The following is a 14332-nucleotide window of genomic DNA, read 5'->3' as shown; positions in this document are numbered from 1 at the left end:
TTCAATTTGAATGCATATCTGACCAAAGAAAAAAAAAGAAAAGAAAACGATCTGCGCTGCATCTTCCATTTAATGTTCCCTCCAGCCCTCTTTGGCGGCCTGGGAAATTAGAATAGATGTGCTCACCAGGCCACCCTAACTGCAGTAACGCTCTGCTCTTCTCCAGGCAATTAACTAATTGCGTTTTAATGAGGAGCCGAGGCTCTCCGGGAGCGAGTCTGTGGCGGGTGGGGGCTTGTGATAAAACGGGACGACCTGGCGGGAGGAGAGCATTCGCGAGCACCCCGTTTTCTCCTGCAGGCATTTCGGGGTCCAGCAAAGTTGCCGCGGCTCTCGGTTAAGGTTCCAACTTAATAATCCGGCGCGGAGTAAAAAGTTTGGAGGTGCGTGGAGAGCGGAGTTTTTTTTTTTTTTATTCGGTTTTATTTTTTTAAATTTTTTTATTTCTGTCGCACCGAGAAGGACCGGCAGGTAGTGGACCGCGTTCTCCGCTCCCATTGGCTGACTCGGGCACACGGCGTGCGCGGAGGAGTCTCGCTATATTAACGCCGGGATTCTTCCACGGACAACTCCACGGCAGAGGCGTGCAGGCTCGCACCCATGACACTCGGACCCGCGGAGGTTTGAAGACGCGCGGTGAGTTGAACGTTCGCACCCGGAGCTCAACAGGTGGCTGCGCCGCGAAAACTGAACTAGACTCGAAGAATCGAATCGAATCGTCTCCGTTCGTTGTCCCAGTGAAAGTGCGTGTTGGTCTGAAACGAAAGTACATCATTTAGGGTTGTAGTTACTGATCATTATTCAGAACTGGACAAACATAATAATTAACAGTCAGAAACCAGCAAACATTTCACGTACTACCAACGGAGCAATAAAAACGTCGTTTTATTCAAACGCCGTCATCTGTGCACTGGGCACGACTCAGCTCTTACACAAATAACATTTACAAATGAAAAAAATCGCTGTAATGGAAAGGCGCGGTTTTCTTTTTTCAATTATGATAATTCTGCAACAAACACACGGTCGGCTGCAGGTCAGGAAAACCCGACACTATTATCCCCTCTGTGATTTAGAGCTTTGAATAAGCCGCCTTGTCAGCTTTTTTTTTTTTATTTGAAGCCAGTTTGTGATCCCAGTGCAGCCTGACTGTTTCAGCTCGGTCGGTACGGTTATGTGGAAAGTGGTTTGGACCAGAAATTGTGAGATTGCCCATTGAATTGGATGTTTCCTTAATTAAATCTACCAATTCGTTAATCAAGCTTGCAAAGAGGAATGCAAGCAAGTCACTTAAAGATGGTTCTTAAAACAAGGCTGTGCCAGTCTTGAATCAGCATGTCTCCAAGGAGACCGACAAGACGATCAACTGTACATCATTAGAGGGGCATTCATCAGTCAAGTTCTCTATCAGACCGAGATTCCTTTTTTGTCTCATTTCTGCAGGACAGGACTCTGATTCCCTCGAGCCGCGGCGATGTGGCTCCTGGAGAAGATTCGCGGCTCGGTGGAGGGCAGTGCCTTGCGGCAGGGCGAGGGCTCAGACCGGCAGAGCAAAGGCCCTGCCCCCTACAATGTCCTGACCCCCGATAAGATCCCGGACTTCTTCATCCCTCCCAAGCTGGTGTGCTGCCCGCCAGAGGCCGAGACCCCAGACGTTCAGCCAAAGAGTGGTCTGCGGCCGTCCAACTCCGAACAAGCCATCTGCAACAAGACTCCCAAGGGCAGCCCTCGCAGCCCACGTTTAATGAGCAAGCTGACTGGGGACAAGAACCTTCTCAAGGTTGCCAACCGTCACATCATCCAGATTGAGAGCGCTGATGACCTCTCAGTGACAGACGTGGGCAACCTGAATACCAACGCCGACCCCCAGTCTCAAACAGCGATGTCGCTGCCCTATGTGCCCAAAGCTCAGACATCGTACGGCTTTGCCACACTAATGGAGAGCCCGCACACTCGCCGAAAGGAGTCGCTCTTCCACAGTGACCCGACAAGTCCCCTGACCTCGCCCAACACCCAGCGCAAGACTGCCACACAAGGCACCCATCTCAACCCCAGCGACTGCAACACGTCCCACCACAATCCCTACCGGTACTTCAGCGGGGGCGAGAGCGACACCTGCTCCTCGGCAGAGTCCTCGCCCTTCAACTCGCCGCTGCTCTCGCGCTCGGCATCGCTGCTCAAGATGTTCACGCAGGAGACGCAGGCCAAGATGGTGCGTGCCAAGCGCTCCTTTGCCTGCCACAGCTCGCTGTCCATGGACGAATGCAGCTCAGTGGAGACCAGCCCGAACGTCCAGAGGCGCTTCCGCCACCCCCCTTCACCCGCGTTCAGGGCCCGGAAGGCTGGCGCGTCCGCCTCCGACCGCCTGGTGCAGCACACGGTCAACCTGCATAAGGGCGGCACGCTGCAACTGTGCACGGACTACGACACGGAAGCGGCGCGACTCCACGTGCGCGTGCTGGCGGCCGAGGAGCTCTACGACAAGCAGTTTGACATCAAGAGCATCAACTGCTGCGTTTCCCTTTACCTGAACCCAGGTAAGCAGCAGAAGCAGCGGAGCACCATCATCAAGAACAGCCGCAACCCCGTCTTCAACGAGGACTTCTTCTTTGACTCGTTGCCCGCCGTCCAGGTGAAGAACCTGGCCATCAAGATGAAAGTGGTGAACAAAGGCACCAGCCTGAAAAGAGACATTCTCCTGGGGGAAAGAGAAGTTCCACTCAGGGAGCTGCTCTCTGGGTTCTAGCCACGGGGATGGTGCGTTTTTTTTTTGGTTTATTTGGTCGCGTCTGTGGTTCGGGGTTCGCTTCTTTTTTTCTTTTTTTTTTTTAACAATTGTGCTTAATGATGCTGTTCTGTTCTTTAAAGCTTTTATCTGAACCCTGATACCTTAGAAGGAACAGAACAGCCTGACCCAGCCTTAGCCGATCACCTGCATTCAGTCTGAGTCTGTGAGGAGAGGGTCAGCGGCATTACACGACAGCCCGTTTGGCCACTAATAGCGTCAAATGGAGAGGGTTCTCCTGCTTGCTCGAATGGGAGCTGACAGAGTAATAACTCTGTATCCCTGACTTTCATTATTGCTCGCTTTTATTTATTTATTGCCACCCCCTCCCCCATTTTGCATCCTCGCCACCTCTTGCTAGTGCACGTGGTTTTCACCCACATTTCTTTGAAGGAATTCCTTCAGTAACACCCAGATGTTCTGCATGTTAAGGTTTTTTTTTTTTTTTTTTTCTCAACATTTCATTCATGTACAAAGAGCCTTTGGATCTAAACTCTGGATGCGAATGCATGCTTTTTCTTGCATCCCTTAGACTAACTGTAAACTTGTGGCAATTCAAAAAAAGAAAAGACAACAGAGCCGTATCACTTTGTTGCCAGATTTTGCTGCCAATTGATGTTCTTTGGCTTCACTACTTGGCATAGTACGAAAACACGGTCACATTTTGCTCAGTGTTCTGTAGTCTGTTGACTATTCGGTGTGTCACATCTGCAAAATGAAAACTGAAGAAACGTCTTCTTGAACAGATGTAAGCCTTATGGAATAGATGCAAGTATTATTATTGTGACAAAAGGTGAATTATATATTTGAAAATGTCGATTTCTTGTTAATAGTACAAAAAACACTCTAGTTAGCTCTGCACTAGTTTGATGGTCAGCAGTTACATAAATAGTTTTCAGAATGTTGTTTGTCCACCCAGCATGCCTGTGAGCTGCAGCACCGTCATTTCTCTACGCTGGAGCTAAAATGCGGAGCCTACCTGCCGAATAATACCCCGACGAGGCCTCATGCTGAGTAGCTTATTGTATTCATATCCTGTTAGTCATTTAAGATGGAAGATGGGGCCTCCACTGACTTGTTTTTCCAGCACACGAGACCATGGCAACACCAGGAAATCTTTGTCATGTTCCACACATCATTTCTGCAGTGCGGCAGGGCACACCATCCTGCTGAAAGGCCATAAGCACCATGGAATGCAAACACGATTCATTCCACCGGGCCACCTCCTTCGTCCCTCCGTGTTTCAGTTCTACTTGACTGGGCTCAGTCTGGTCATACAGACCAGTCTACAGCTAAACTCTTCTGCATTGTGTGTTCTGATAGTTGGACTAGCCTGGTATATCCATTTTTCATGAATTACATTGATCATCAATGGCCTACAGTTGGCTCCCTATGATGGGCACCACTGCATGTTGGGATCTGGATCTGCTCCTCTAGTCTAGCATCACTACGTCAAAGTCTCTCTGGTCATTAAACTTGCCCACGTTCCTGCTTCCAGCACTGCTACATATTCTGTTTCTGATTTATGTATCCTGTCCCCATGACAGGTCCCACTGTAACAATATGCTGTGGTTTTTTATGTTAGAGCATGTCCAACAAGTCATTCATGGGTGTTTGTCATAATTTTGAATCTTACACCACCTTGTTTAGCTCAGTAAACAAATAAAAAAAAAGATTTCTTAATATACCAATGTTGAAGGCTGCTAAAACTCAACATTTCTGGGTGTTCTTGGATGTGATGTTTTATCTCTGACATTTCGCAGGTATTTATTTGAAAATTGACATTACCTGTTGCTAGGCAATAGCAGTGGAGCAAAGATGGCGCCAGCATCAAAACCAAAATTGACTTGTTTAAAACCAAACCCTCTTGCTTTTCATGAAACACAGCAAGTGTACAATTAGTTTGACAAAGGCATTCCAGGTGGGATCAGTTCCAATGTGCTTTAATCCTCCTCCGATGTTGTTAAGTAAACCGAGGACTTCAGTGGAATCACTGAATCACTGTAACTATGGTAATCCTACCCAATATGGCAGCCTCTCAGCACATACCTCTGCAGCCCTGTTGTCTGCTGTACTCTTCTATTTTTGTGGTTGAAAGCAAGTGTCATACCGTTGGCAACTGAGCCAAAGTCTCACCAGCTGGTGCTTGGAAACCTTTGCAGAAAACAGATGAGATTTTCCTGTATTGTGCCTGTATTCTGATGGAAAGGACTGGTGATGCCAACTGAACCCTTATTTTTCCATTTATTTCACATTTTCGGCTTTATAGCATCACATTCTTTCTGTGGTGCACTTGTTTTTTGGAGGATGACTTTGCTTTATATGGAGAATTCTGTTAATGGCTAAAATGCACGACTATGTAGTGACTATGACAATGAAACTTGATTGAATTAATTAATTAATTTATTATTCTTCCTCAATATGGCAGGTTGCTGTAAGTGTTATGTAATGCCTAGTGGTGATCTGTGTGGCTTATGGCTTAAATGAGTTTTTAAAATATTGGGCAAATATTTTTGAAGGTATTGGAAAACTGCCGTATATAATGCATAAAAGCACAAAGTTGAAAAATAACTTTCATTTTGTTTCTGGCCTCTCATATTACACATTAGACCCTAGAGCTTTGTTCATGTTTGCAATTAAAATTCTTGGTTTTACACCCCATCAAAAAACTAAATTACTACATTGACACACAGTTAATCAGACGTGCTAATACTGCATTGTGAGCATCTCCCCTGCCGCCTACTTATTGTTTCAGTGCCCCTCGATGCATTGATTACCGCCATTCTGGGTGTATTTTTAGCCTTCATTTATACCAGACAAAGTGCAGGTATTAAATGCCCCTGCTGGCTCAACAGAGCGAGAAAAGAGCCCTTCTCTCTGATCATCTCTGGCCTGAATGGACCTGTAATTATGTACGGGATGGGAAATAAATGCTTTGATTGGCAGAAATCTCCTAAATTAAATCTGGAAATGGCTTCCACGTATAAGACCCACTATGGGGGTGGCAGAATGATATTAATTTCAACATCTACAATGCAGCCAATGAGATTGGAGGGTCTACACAGAAAATCTTAGGCAGGTTATTAGAATGAAGTGCCTATCCAGTGTACTACTTGATGCCAGTTCTCTCCTTAGATTGTCCTTAAATGGACAGGCAATCCATATCACAATTCTAATGTAAATATATATTTTTGTTTGTCCAGAAACGTTTGTTTGGGAATCTGGAAATTAGACGTGTTGTGTAATAGTGCCTGAGCTTATTGTGCTCTTTATTAAATTACTCAATCAACTTTAAGCATATTGCTTTGCTGTGATGATGTTTAAGTTGAACCTTTATAGCCTTATTTGTAAAATGTTATTCATTTGGGAATTGCCACCTTGCATTGAAGCTTGGCTTCTTCGTTATCTCTTCCTTGTCCCACAGAAACGGTATTAAATCTGCCTTTGTCCCTGAATCAATAAAATATGGTGTTCATGCTGTCAGTTCCCTCCTCATTCTTTTTCAAGTGTAGGTGGCAGTGTCAGTGCTCTACTGTCCAGATTCACCCTGCAAGACCTGCTGGGACTACACCCACGTGTAACAAAAAACATTCTTTCTGTGAATTTCATGCCCTAAATTGTTACAGAAAAAAACTATTTTATCATCACTATGAATCTGTTACTCATGGGTCCTGGATTCCAATGCATGAGAACACCCTGGTAAGCTCCAGGCTAATGCTGGGAGGAGAATGGATGACAGTCACAAAGTCACAAAGCTACAGGTCAACAAGTCAATGGGCAATTGAGAAATCATCATATTCGTGAAGTGCAGAGTGGAAGTGGTTTGGAAAATTACATTATTATTATTATGACAAAAGTCCCTTTGAAGCTCTCATTGTATATTTTGCTCTTTCTGGGTGATGCACATTTTTTAGACTGAATAGTTTCACTTCTTTCTATGAAAATCGTAGTACCTTTTCATCCTCCAGCTTGTTTAAGACTGGTGTTCAGTTTTAAGACAAGGGTCAGAATTTTTACACAAGAAAGAATAGAATGGAGCAGCAAATAAATTTTACATTTACATTTATAGCATTTATCAGACGCCCTTATCCAGAGCGACTTACAATCAGTAGTTACAGGGACAGTCCCCCTCAGGGACACAATGGTAGTAAGTGGGATTTGAACCTGGGTCTTCTGGTTCATAGGCGAGTGTGTTACCCACTAGGCTACTACCACCCCAAATACAGATTTAGGATTAATCAGTTTGGTAAAAATGCATTGTGAAATTAGCAATCAATAAGTAATTAGTAAAGCATTAAGAACATATTTGCAAAACTGTTTCCCAAATACTCACCTGCATTTCCGCAATCTTCCAACCAGCCAACCAACCATTTTTGGTCATTCAATTCATTTTGAACAGATTAATTAGTAGACCAATATAAAAAACAGATTTGTATTAACCCATTAAAAATACTGAGGGTTCCCCTTGTGCCCCAGATTAAACAATATATTCCTGAAAGAGATATATGCCTTCAAGAAATACTGCTGCTACTTAGGAGTAAAGTCCAGAAATGCCATTACATTTCAAAGGGGTGTGAATGGATAAAAAATAAATTATCCACCAGTACACCAACACATATCCAATAATTAGTGGAGATTTATTCCTCAATTCCTTACTAAATTGGATTTGTTTTACAGAGTTGACATTAAATTGAGGTCCAGTCCTCTATTTACTCAGTCAGTAACCGTACTTTCCTCATAAATAGATGCTATTTAAAATAAAATTGATAAATGTTTTTCAAAAACAAGCATTATAATAACATACATTTAGTTAGAGGATTCTAACTAAATGGTTGCGGACAGGACCAAAATGTTCAAAGTGTGTTCAAAACCAAAAAGCTTGTTTACTCTAGTTTTGGATAGAGTGGAAAATTGCATTACACGAAAATAAAAAATCCATTAGGTCCATATTGGGCAGTCTTTTTCATGAAGATAGGGTTAATTTGGGCCAACTCTTGATCATTGTTTTATACTGTTGTGCTTGAGAGCTTGTGCTAGTTCACTCACATATTTAGGCAATAATCCTAACTCCTTACCTGTAGAAAATACAACTGGGAGCCAGAAAACTTGCTGATTGATGCATAATTTTGGATTTTTTCTTTATTGTTCTACCTCTCTATGTTCCAATAAACCTACCATTGAAATTATAGACCAATCATTTATTTTTTAGTGGCAAAGTGCAGAGGATCAAATATTTTTTTCCTGACTGTACAAACACCATTTACTGTAAATTAAACAGTGACATGTGTGTGGATTCCATAAAATAGGTGTGTTCTCAATAGAATTTGTAGTTCTATGATGCTATTGAAAGTGTTCGATTCAAACCACTGGAATAAAATCAGTAACCTGTAATCAAAGACAGCATTAGACTCTTAATTAAGTGTGAGTGTGTTTGGGATGTGATATCAGAGTTTAATCTGTCATTCAATTTTGAAAGCCAGGTGTGCTTGCACCTTGGAAGTCTGATATTATCAGATTTGCCAGGTAGTCCATCATGCGTGAAATGAACCACAAGCAACAGCAGCATTCCAGTGAAGCTCCCTGAACTGAAGTGGACATGAGAGGAGGTGGTAAAGAGCACATCCTTCTCTACTGGTTCCCCCAGAGATCCTGTTCATTGTGTATAGTTCCACAGCTATTCACATTCCCATGGACTTTTCCTTTTTCATCTGTTTTTGCACATGAACCCTCTCTACAACCTGTATTATACATATCAAAAAATCTTCAAAATACTCCCTTAAAGTATGGAAATTATATATAAAAAAACAACTTAATTTTAAAATGGCATGGTCATGGGCCTAAGTACGTTTGCTATTAAAACAATGTTGACGCTGTACAGGACAAATACTGGCTTGGGTTCAAACTAGCAATGATATTTACACTATGCCTTGCACCAGGTGTGTGTATGGGTAGAAAAGGAACGGAGCCCTAAGGACCATTTTAACAATACTTCTCTGCAACTGAACTTTCTAGTACCAGTGTCCAGTTGTCTGTTACTGGAACATCAGCAGTCACACAACTCTGATGTTGCGGCTCGTGTTTTAATATGAGCTTTCATAGCGAGATATGAGAAAATGATCATTATTTGCCTTTTATGGAACCTTTGGCCCAGATTAATAAAAGAGATTCATATTCATAACAGTTCACACACTGCACAGTTGTTTTAGTACAGAGGATGAAGAAAGTATTCATAACACATCACTGTTGCAGCCTTATGCACTGCAGCCTTATGCACTGCCAGGGGCAGTGGTGGCTTAGCGGTTAAGGAAGCGGCCCCGTAATCAGAAGGTTGCCGGTTCGAATCCCGAGCCGCCAAGGTGCCACTGAGGTGCCACTGAGCAAAGCACCGTCCCCACACACTGCTCCCCGGGCGCCTGTCATGGCTGCCCACTGCTCACTCAGGGTGATGGGTTAAATGCAGAGGACAAATTTCACTGTGTGCACCGTGTGCTGTGTATCACGTGTGACAATCACTTCACTTCACTTTTATTCCAAATTTGATTAGAATTCTACACACAACACCCCATAATGACAATGTGAAAAAAAAGTTTACTTGAGGTTTTAGCAAATTTATAAAAAAAAAAAAGAAGAGAGAAATAAATAAGTATTCACAGCCTTTGCAATGAAACTCAAAATTAATCTCAGATGTTTCCCCTGATCATCCTTGCAGTTTATTTGGAGTTGACCTGTGGAAAAAACAGTTGATTGGACCTGATTTGGAAAGGCACACACATTCTATATAAGGTCCCACAGTTGACAGTTCATGTCAGAGCACAAACCAAACATGAAATCAAAGGAATTGTCTCGAGGCACAAATCATTTCTGATGCTTTGCAATTTCCTTTGGGATTAATAAAGTTTTCTGATTCTGATTCTTTGAAAGTCCTGATGAGCACAGTGCCTTCCATCATCTGTAAGAGGAAGGCGGTTAAGCGGTTAAGGAAGCGGCACCGTAATCAGAAGGTTGCTGGTTCGAATCCTGATCCGATCAGGGTGATGGGTTAAATGCAGAGGACAAATTTCACTGTGTGCTTCCTGTGCTGTGCTGCTGTCACAGATGACAATCACTTCACTTTTTTTTTTTTTTAAGGCTCATCACCAGGCCAATACCATCCCTACAGTGAAGCATGGTGGTGGCAGCATCATCTTGAATACAATTGAACATTTCTGGAGAAATCTTAAAATGACAGTGCACTGATGCGAAACTGGCCAAGGATAGGTGTGCCAAACTTGTGGCATTATATTGAAAAAGTCTTGAGGCTCTTATTGCTGCCAAAGGTGCATCGAGCAAAGGCTGTGAATACTTATGTACATGTTTTTTATTTGTAATAAATGTGCCAAATCTCACATAAACCTTTTTCATGTTTCATGTCATAATGGCATGTTGTGGGTAGAATTCTGAAGGAAATTGCATTTAATCCCTTTTGGAATAAGGCTGCAACATAACAAAATGTGGAAAAAGTGATGAGCTGCGAATACTTTCTGGATGCGCTGTATGTATATGTTTCAAGATGTCTCTCAGAGACATGTCTCTGCTGGCAGTAACGATCTATTCTAGAAACAAAAGCACCACTGTTGCATAACAATGAAAGCAATTAAAGTACTATGGCTTTTATGGGCAAAATATGCCATGGTTATTATAGTTTTTTCCTGCATTGTGAGGTGCTAAGACTAGTTCATCTTTTCCCTCGTTTTAAATGAGAAGAGCAGATGAAATTCCAATCCCTCACTGTGGCAATTACCCTTTAGTAGCACATTTTCCCATGGTCCCTGCTGGCTCAACATCTGACTAGATATTGAAATCATGTCAATTGTAATATGGGCACATACCAGCAACAACCTACATTAATTACACTTTTTTCTTTTTCATTATATTATAATCCTTTCCTGACAATGAAATGATATTTTATGTTATGAGAGTATTAATACATTTTGATAATTTATATGAGAATCAGAATTGCGTTTATTGGCCAAGTATGTGAGTGAACACATTTAATTCTGGTTGATGGTGTCGCTCAAGCACAACAGTATAAAACAATGACAATATAAAATATAATGAAATATTATATGCACAAAATACGACGATTACAGATTACAGAGGTAGTACAGGGATACATAAAGTGCAATTGTGATATGTTTAACAGTTCAGTTGTTGAGGTGGGTGACGGCGAACGGAAAGAAACTGTTCCTGTGTCTGCAGGCTTCTGTATTGTCTGACAGAGGGCAGCAGGGTCTAAGTCCAGGGTCAGTGGAAGACTGGACTTCTTTAATTGCATAAGGAAATACGGTACTATGTGGAGTTATGTACTTAACAAAAAAAGGTGAAATAACTGAAAACATGTTTTATATTCTAGTTTCTTAAAAAGAGCTACCCTTTCATCCCAAACCATCTCGATTGGGTTAAGGTCCGGTGACTGTGGAGGTCAAGTCTGTACTTTTTGTTAAGTACATAACTCTACATGTGTTCATTAACAGTTTTGATGCCTTCAGTGAGAATGTAAATGGTCATGAAAATAAAGAAAACACATTGAAGGAGAAGGTGTGTCAAAACGTTTGGCTTGTACTGTACATGCTCTGCTGGGTCCTTTTGAGAATGGAGTGAGATGAGTCTCACTTCAGGTTCTGGTGAATGCTGGGAACTTGAAGATCTCCACAGAAGACACTGGGATGACTGATATAGTGAGGAGGAGCAGTGATGAAGGATGTCACCTGAAGTCCACTGTCATCTCCACAGTCATGCTTGTTCGGCTCCAAGTTGTGCTGATTGCACCAGAGTACGAGCCACTCAACTTCCTGTCGACAGATTCGCCTCGATCCTGAATTGAGTCTAAAAACTGTCATGAGTTTAACAGCTGAGGTTGTGGACTTGCAGTCATTGGTGTAGAGGGCACCAGTACTGAGGGCCTGCATTTCAGAAGTGGTATACCCAGCCTTACTTGCTGCTTCCTGTCTGTCAAGAAGCTGGTGATCCACTGGCAAGTAGCAGGTGACATCTTGAACTGGGGAAGTTTGGAGGAGAGGAGATTGGCATAAGTCCCTGGACAGCAGGTTTAAGCTGTTGACTGTAAACTGGAATAAGATGGACCAGGCAGTGATCAGAACGTCCCAAAGCTGCCCAGGGAACAGAGCAATAGGGGTCTTTTAAAGTTCTGTAGTAGCAGACAAGTGTGATATTGTCCCTGGTGGGGCAGTCGATATATATCCTGTATGTATTTAGGAAGTTTGTAGTTTAGTTTTGCTCTGTTAAAATCCCCAAGGAAAATAAAGGGAATCTGGAAATTTTCTTTCCAGGGTGATGATCTGGTCAGCCAGTGTGTGCAGTGCTTCACTCGCGTTGGCCTGTGGAGGAATGTAAGTTCTAACCAGGATGAAGGAAGAAAATGGTTTGCAATATAGAAGTATATAGAAGTAATGTAAGCAATGTTCTAACATCAGACTACCAGTCTCTAATAAGGTGCTTAATTCATTGTGTCCTGCCCATTCTCACAAGCTTGGTTATCTTAGACTTTGGAACAATCTTTGGAAGATTGTTTCTAAAGCTGATGGGAAGCCAAAACAAAAAGAGCAACATAACACTTGGAAGATATTTTCAAGTCTCAACATGCAGAGAGACCCCAAAAAAGTTACAGGAAAAGTACCAAAACTTTGGGTATTTGAAAGTGAAGTGATTGTCCTTGTGAAACACAGCACAGCACACGGTAACACAACAAAATGAGTCTTCTGCTTTTAACCATCACCCAGTAGTCGGCAGCCATGAATGGCGCCCAGGGAGCAGTGTGTGGGGACGGTGCTTTGCTCAGTGGCACCTGGGCAGTTTGGGACTCGAACCAGCAACCTTCGCTCCAGCATGGACTGAGATGCTTCAACAGATGAAATTAAATAAAGATTCCTTACCATGGTTGTGAGGCAAGTGCATGAATGTTCCTGAGAAGCTATTTAGCTCTTTCCCATACTTCATTACCTCACTGTCAGTGGCCAATTGATCAACTGCTGGAAATGTTTGCATGCCAATCGAGGGATAGGGCCGTACTTTACAGTCTTGTATTTTACGCAACCACTGAGGCATAGCAAAGAGAGGAGTTTCCTGGTAGAAACTGTCATCACTACATTTGTAATAACACACCTTTTTTCCCGCTGACATGGATCAAAGAGCATAGGACCTGGAAACACCATCTGAGCAGAGGAATGTCACTATAGCAACCATAGAGGATTACATGCTTCAAATGATGTGACATTTCATTGTTTCACTTTCAGGGCAATAATAGAGCCAAATCGATATTTTTTGGTCAGTAAGATGGGTTCCAAATTCTCAGTGTGCTGCATTATTTTCTGCCTAAACAAGGCTGCCTTTGGAATTCAGATCACTTTCATTCGACTTTGAATCTAGTCACAGACTTATCTCTAAAATAAAATCTTGGTTTGCTCTTAATATGCTCAAATAAAACAGCAACTCTGCAAAAAAGCGAGCAGATGGTAAAGTGACGTGTAATTTCAGGTCTTCTGATCTGACACACGGACCTACATTCTAATGACTCTGTAATACGTTTGCATGGTATAAATTGCATGGCCTCTCTCATGAAAGGTGAAAGGGATAGTTTTTTCATCTGAATGATGAACAAAGGAGCCGACCTCTCTTTACCCAACCCAACCAGTGCATCATGGGACTCATGGGCTTGTTTTGTTTTCCCGTGTAGTTTTTTGTTAACACAGAGATGAAAGAGCATCTGGGAGGTTCTGAGGATGGAATAAAAGACAAAGTGCTTCGATATACAAATAGTGTAATCAACATCAACAATATTTTACCTGCCCGCCAGGAGAGGTGCATTGTTTGTCGAGGGCAAAATAAGCAATGCTTCATGATGAGACATGAAAGGAAGAAATTTCAGACTCTCATAATATTTATTTTTCTATTTTCTTCTTAATTGGGTGCTGATTCCTGTTGTTCCCCCTCAAATGTGCAGCTGTAATGAACAGAATCTGCAGCGGCGCACACAGGCTATGTGAAAAGTAACATATTTAACATCCTTATCAAGTCCTGCTCTCAAGATGCCAGCCAGTCAGTCAACAATCTCTAATAACATTTTTCACTTATGAGCCGCTACCATGGCAACATGAAAAACCAGTTTCAGGCAATTTTTTCCAATTTGGGTATGTTAAACACACACAGTTGCCATTTTTGGTGGACAAAGTGGCACTGCTCAAGGAACCTATTTGAGGAGACTTTTTAAATGTTCAAGTGAGCTTTATTGTAATATTAGCTATATACAGGTTACATATTACACAGGTGCTACATGTAACATTTAAACAAATTTACACACTGACATAGAGTGACGTACTGACATAAGGAGGACTTGAATGGCTTGGATTCACACCACACTGGTCCTTCTGAAATCAAATTATTTCACTGCTAAAAAGGCTTACTTTAGACAAGTAGCCAGGTGCATCCAAAAAGTGAATACAGATGTATAATACTGCCAGAGGTAGGTAGAGTAGCCAAGAATTTTACTCCAAG

General features: G+C 42.4%; 1 protein-coding gene across 1 annotated transcript; it reads left to right on the top strand.

The window, feature by feature from the left end:
- The first annotated feature begins 323 nt into the window (after positions 1-323).
- On the top strand, positions 324-2779 carry LOC114787573 (C2 calcium-dependent domain-containing protein 4C). The gene is made up of 3 exons (XM_028975228.1): positions 324-383; positions 463-636; positions 1441-2779. Exon 3 carries the CDS (start codon positions 1472-1474, stop codon positions 2741-2743), a length of 1272 nt encoding a protein of 423 aa, XP_028831061.1. The 5' UTR covers positions 324-383; positions 463-636; positions 1441-1471; the 3' UTR covers positions 2744-2779.
- The last annotated feature ends 11553 nt before the right edge of the window (positions 2780-14332 follow it).

This window comes from Denticeps clupeoides, chromosome 4 (genome assembly GCF_900700375.1).
Source record: "Denticeps clupeoides chromosome 4, fDenClu1.1, whole genome shotgun sequence".
Classification (NCBI taxonomy): domain Eukaryota; kingdom Metazoa; phylum Chordata; class Actinopteri; order Clupeiformes; family Denticipitidae; genus Denticeps; species Denticeps clupeoides.
Note: the sequence above shows the minus strand (reverse complement) of the source record. Positions and strands in the feature narration are given on the sequence as shown.

What these genes read in the sequence shown, in the direction of transcription:
- LOC114787573 (XM_028975228.1), top strand. Translation starts at nt 1,472, where the DNA reads ATGTGGCTCCTGGAGAAGATTCGCGGCTCGGTGGAGGGCAGTGCCTTG.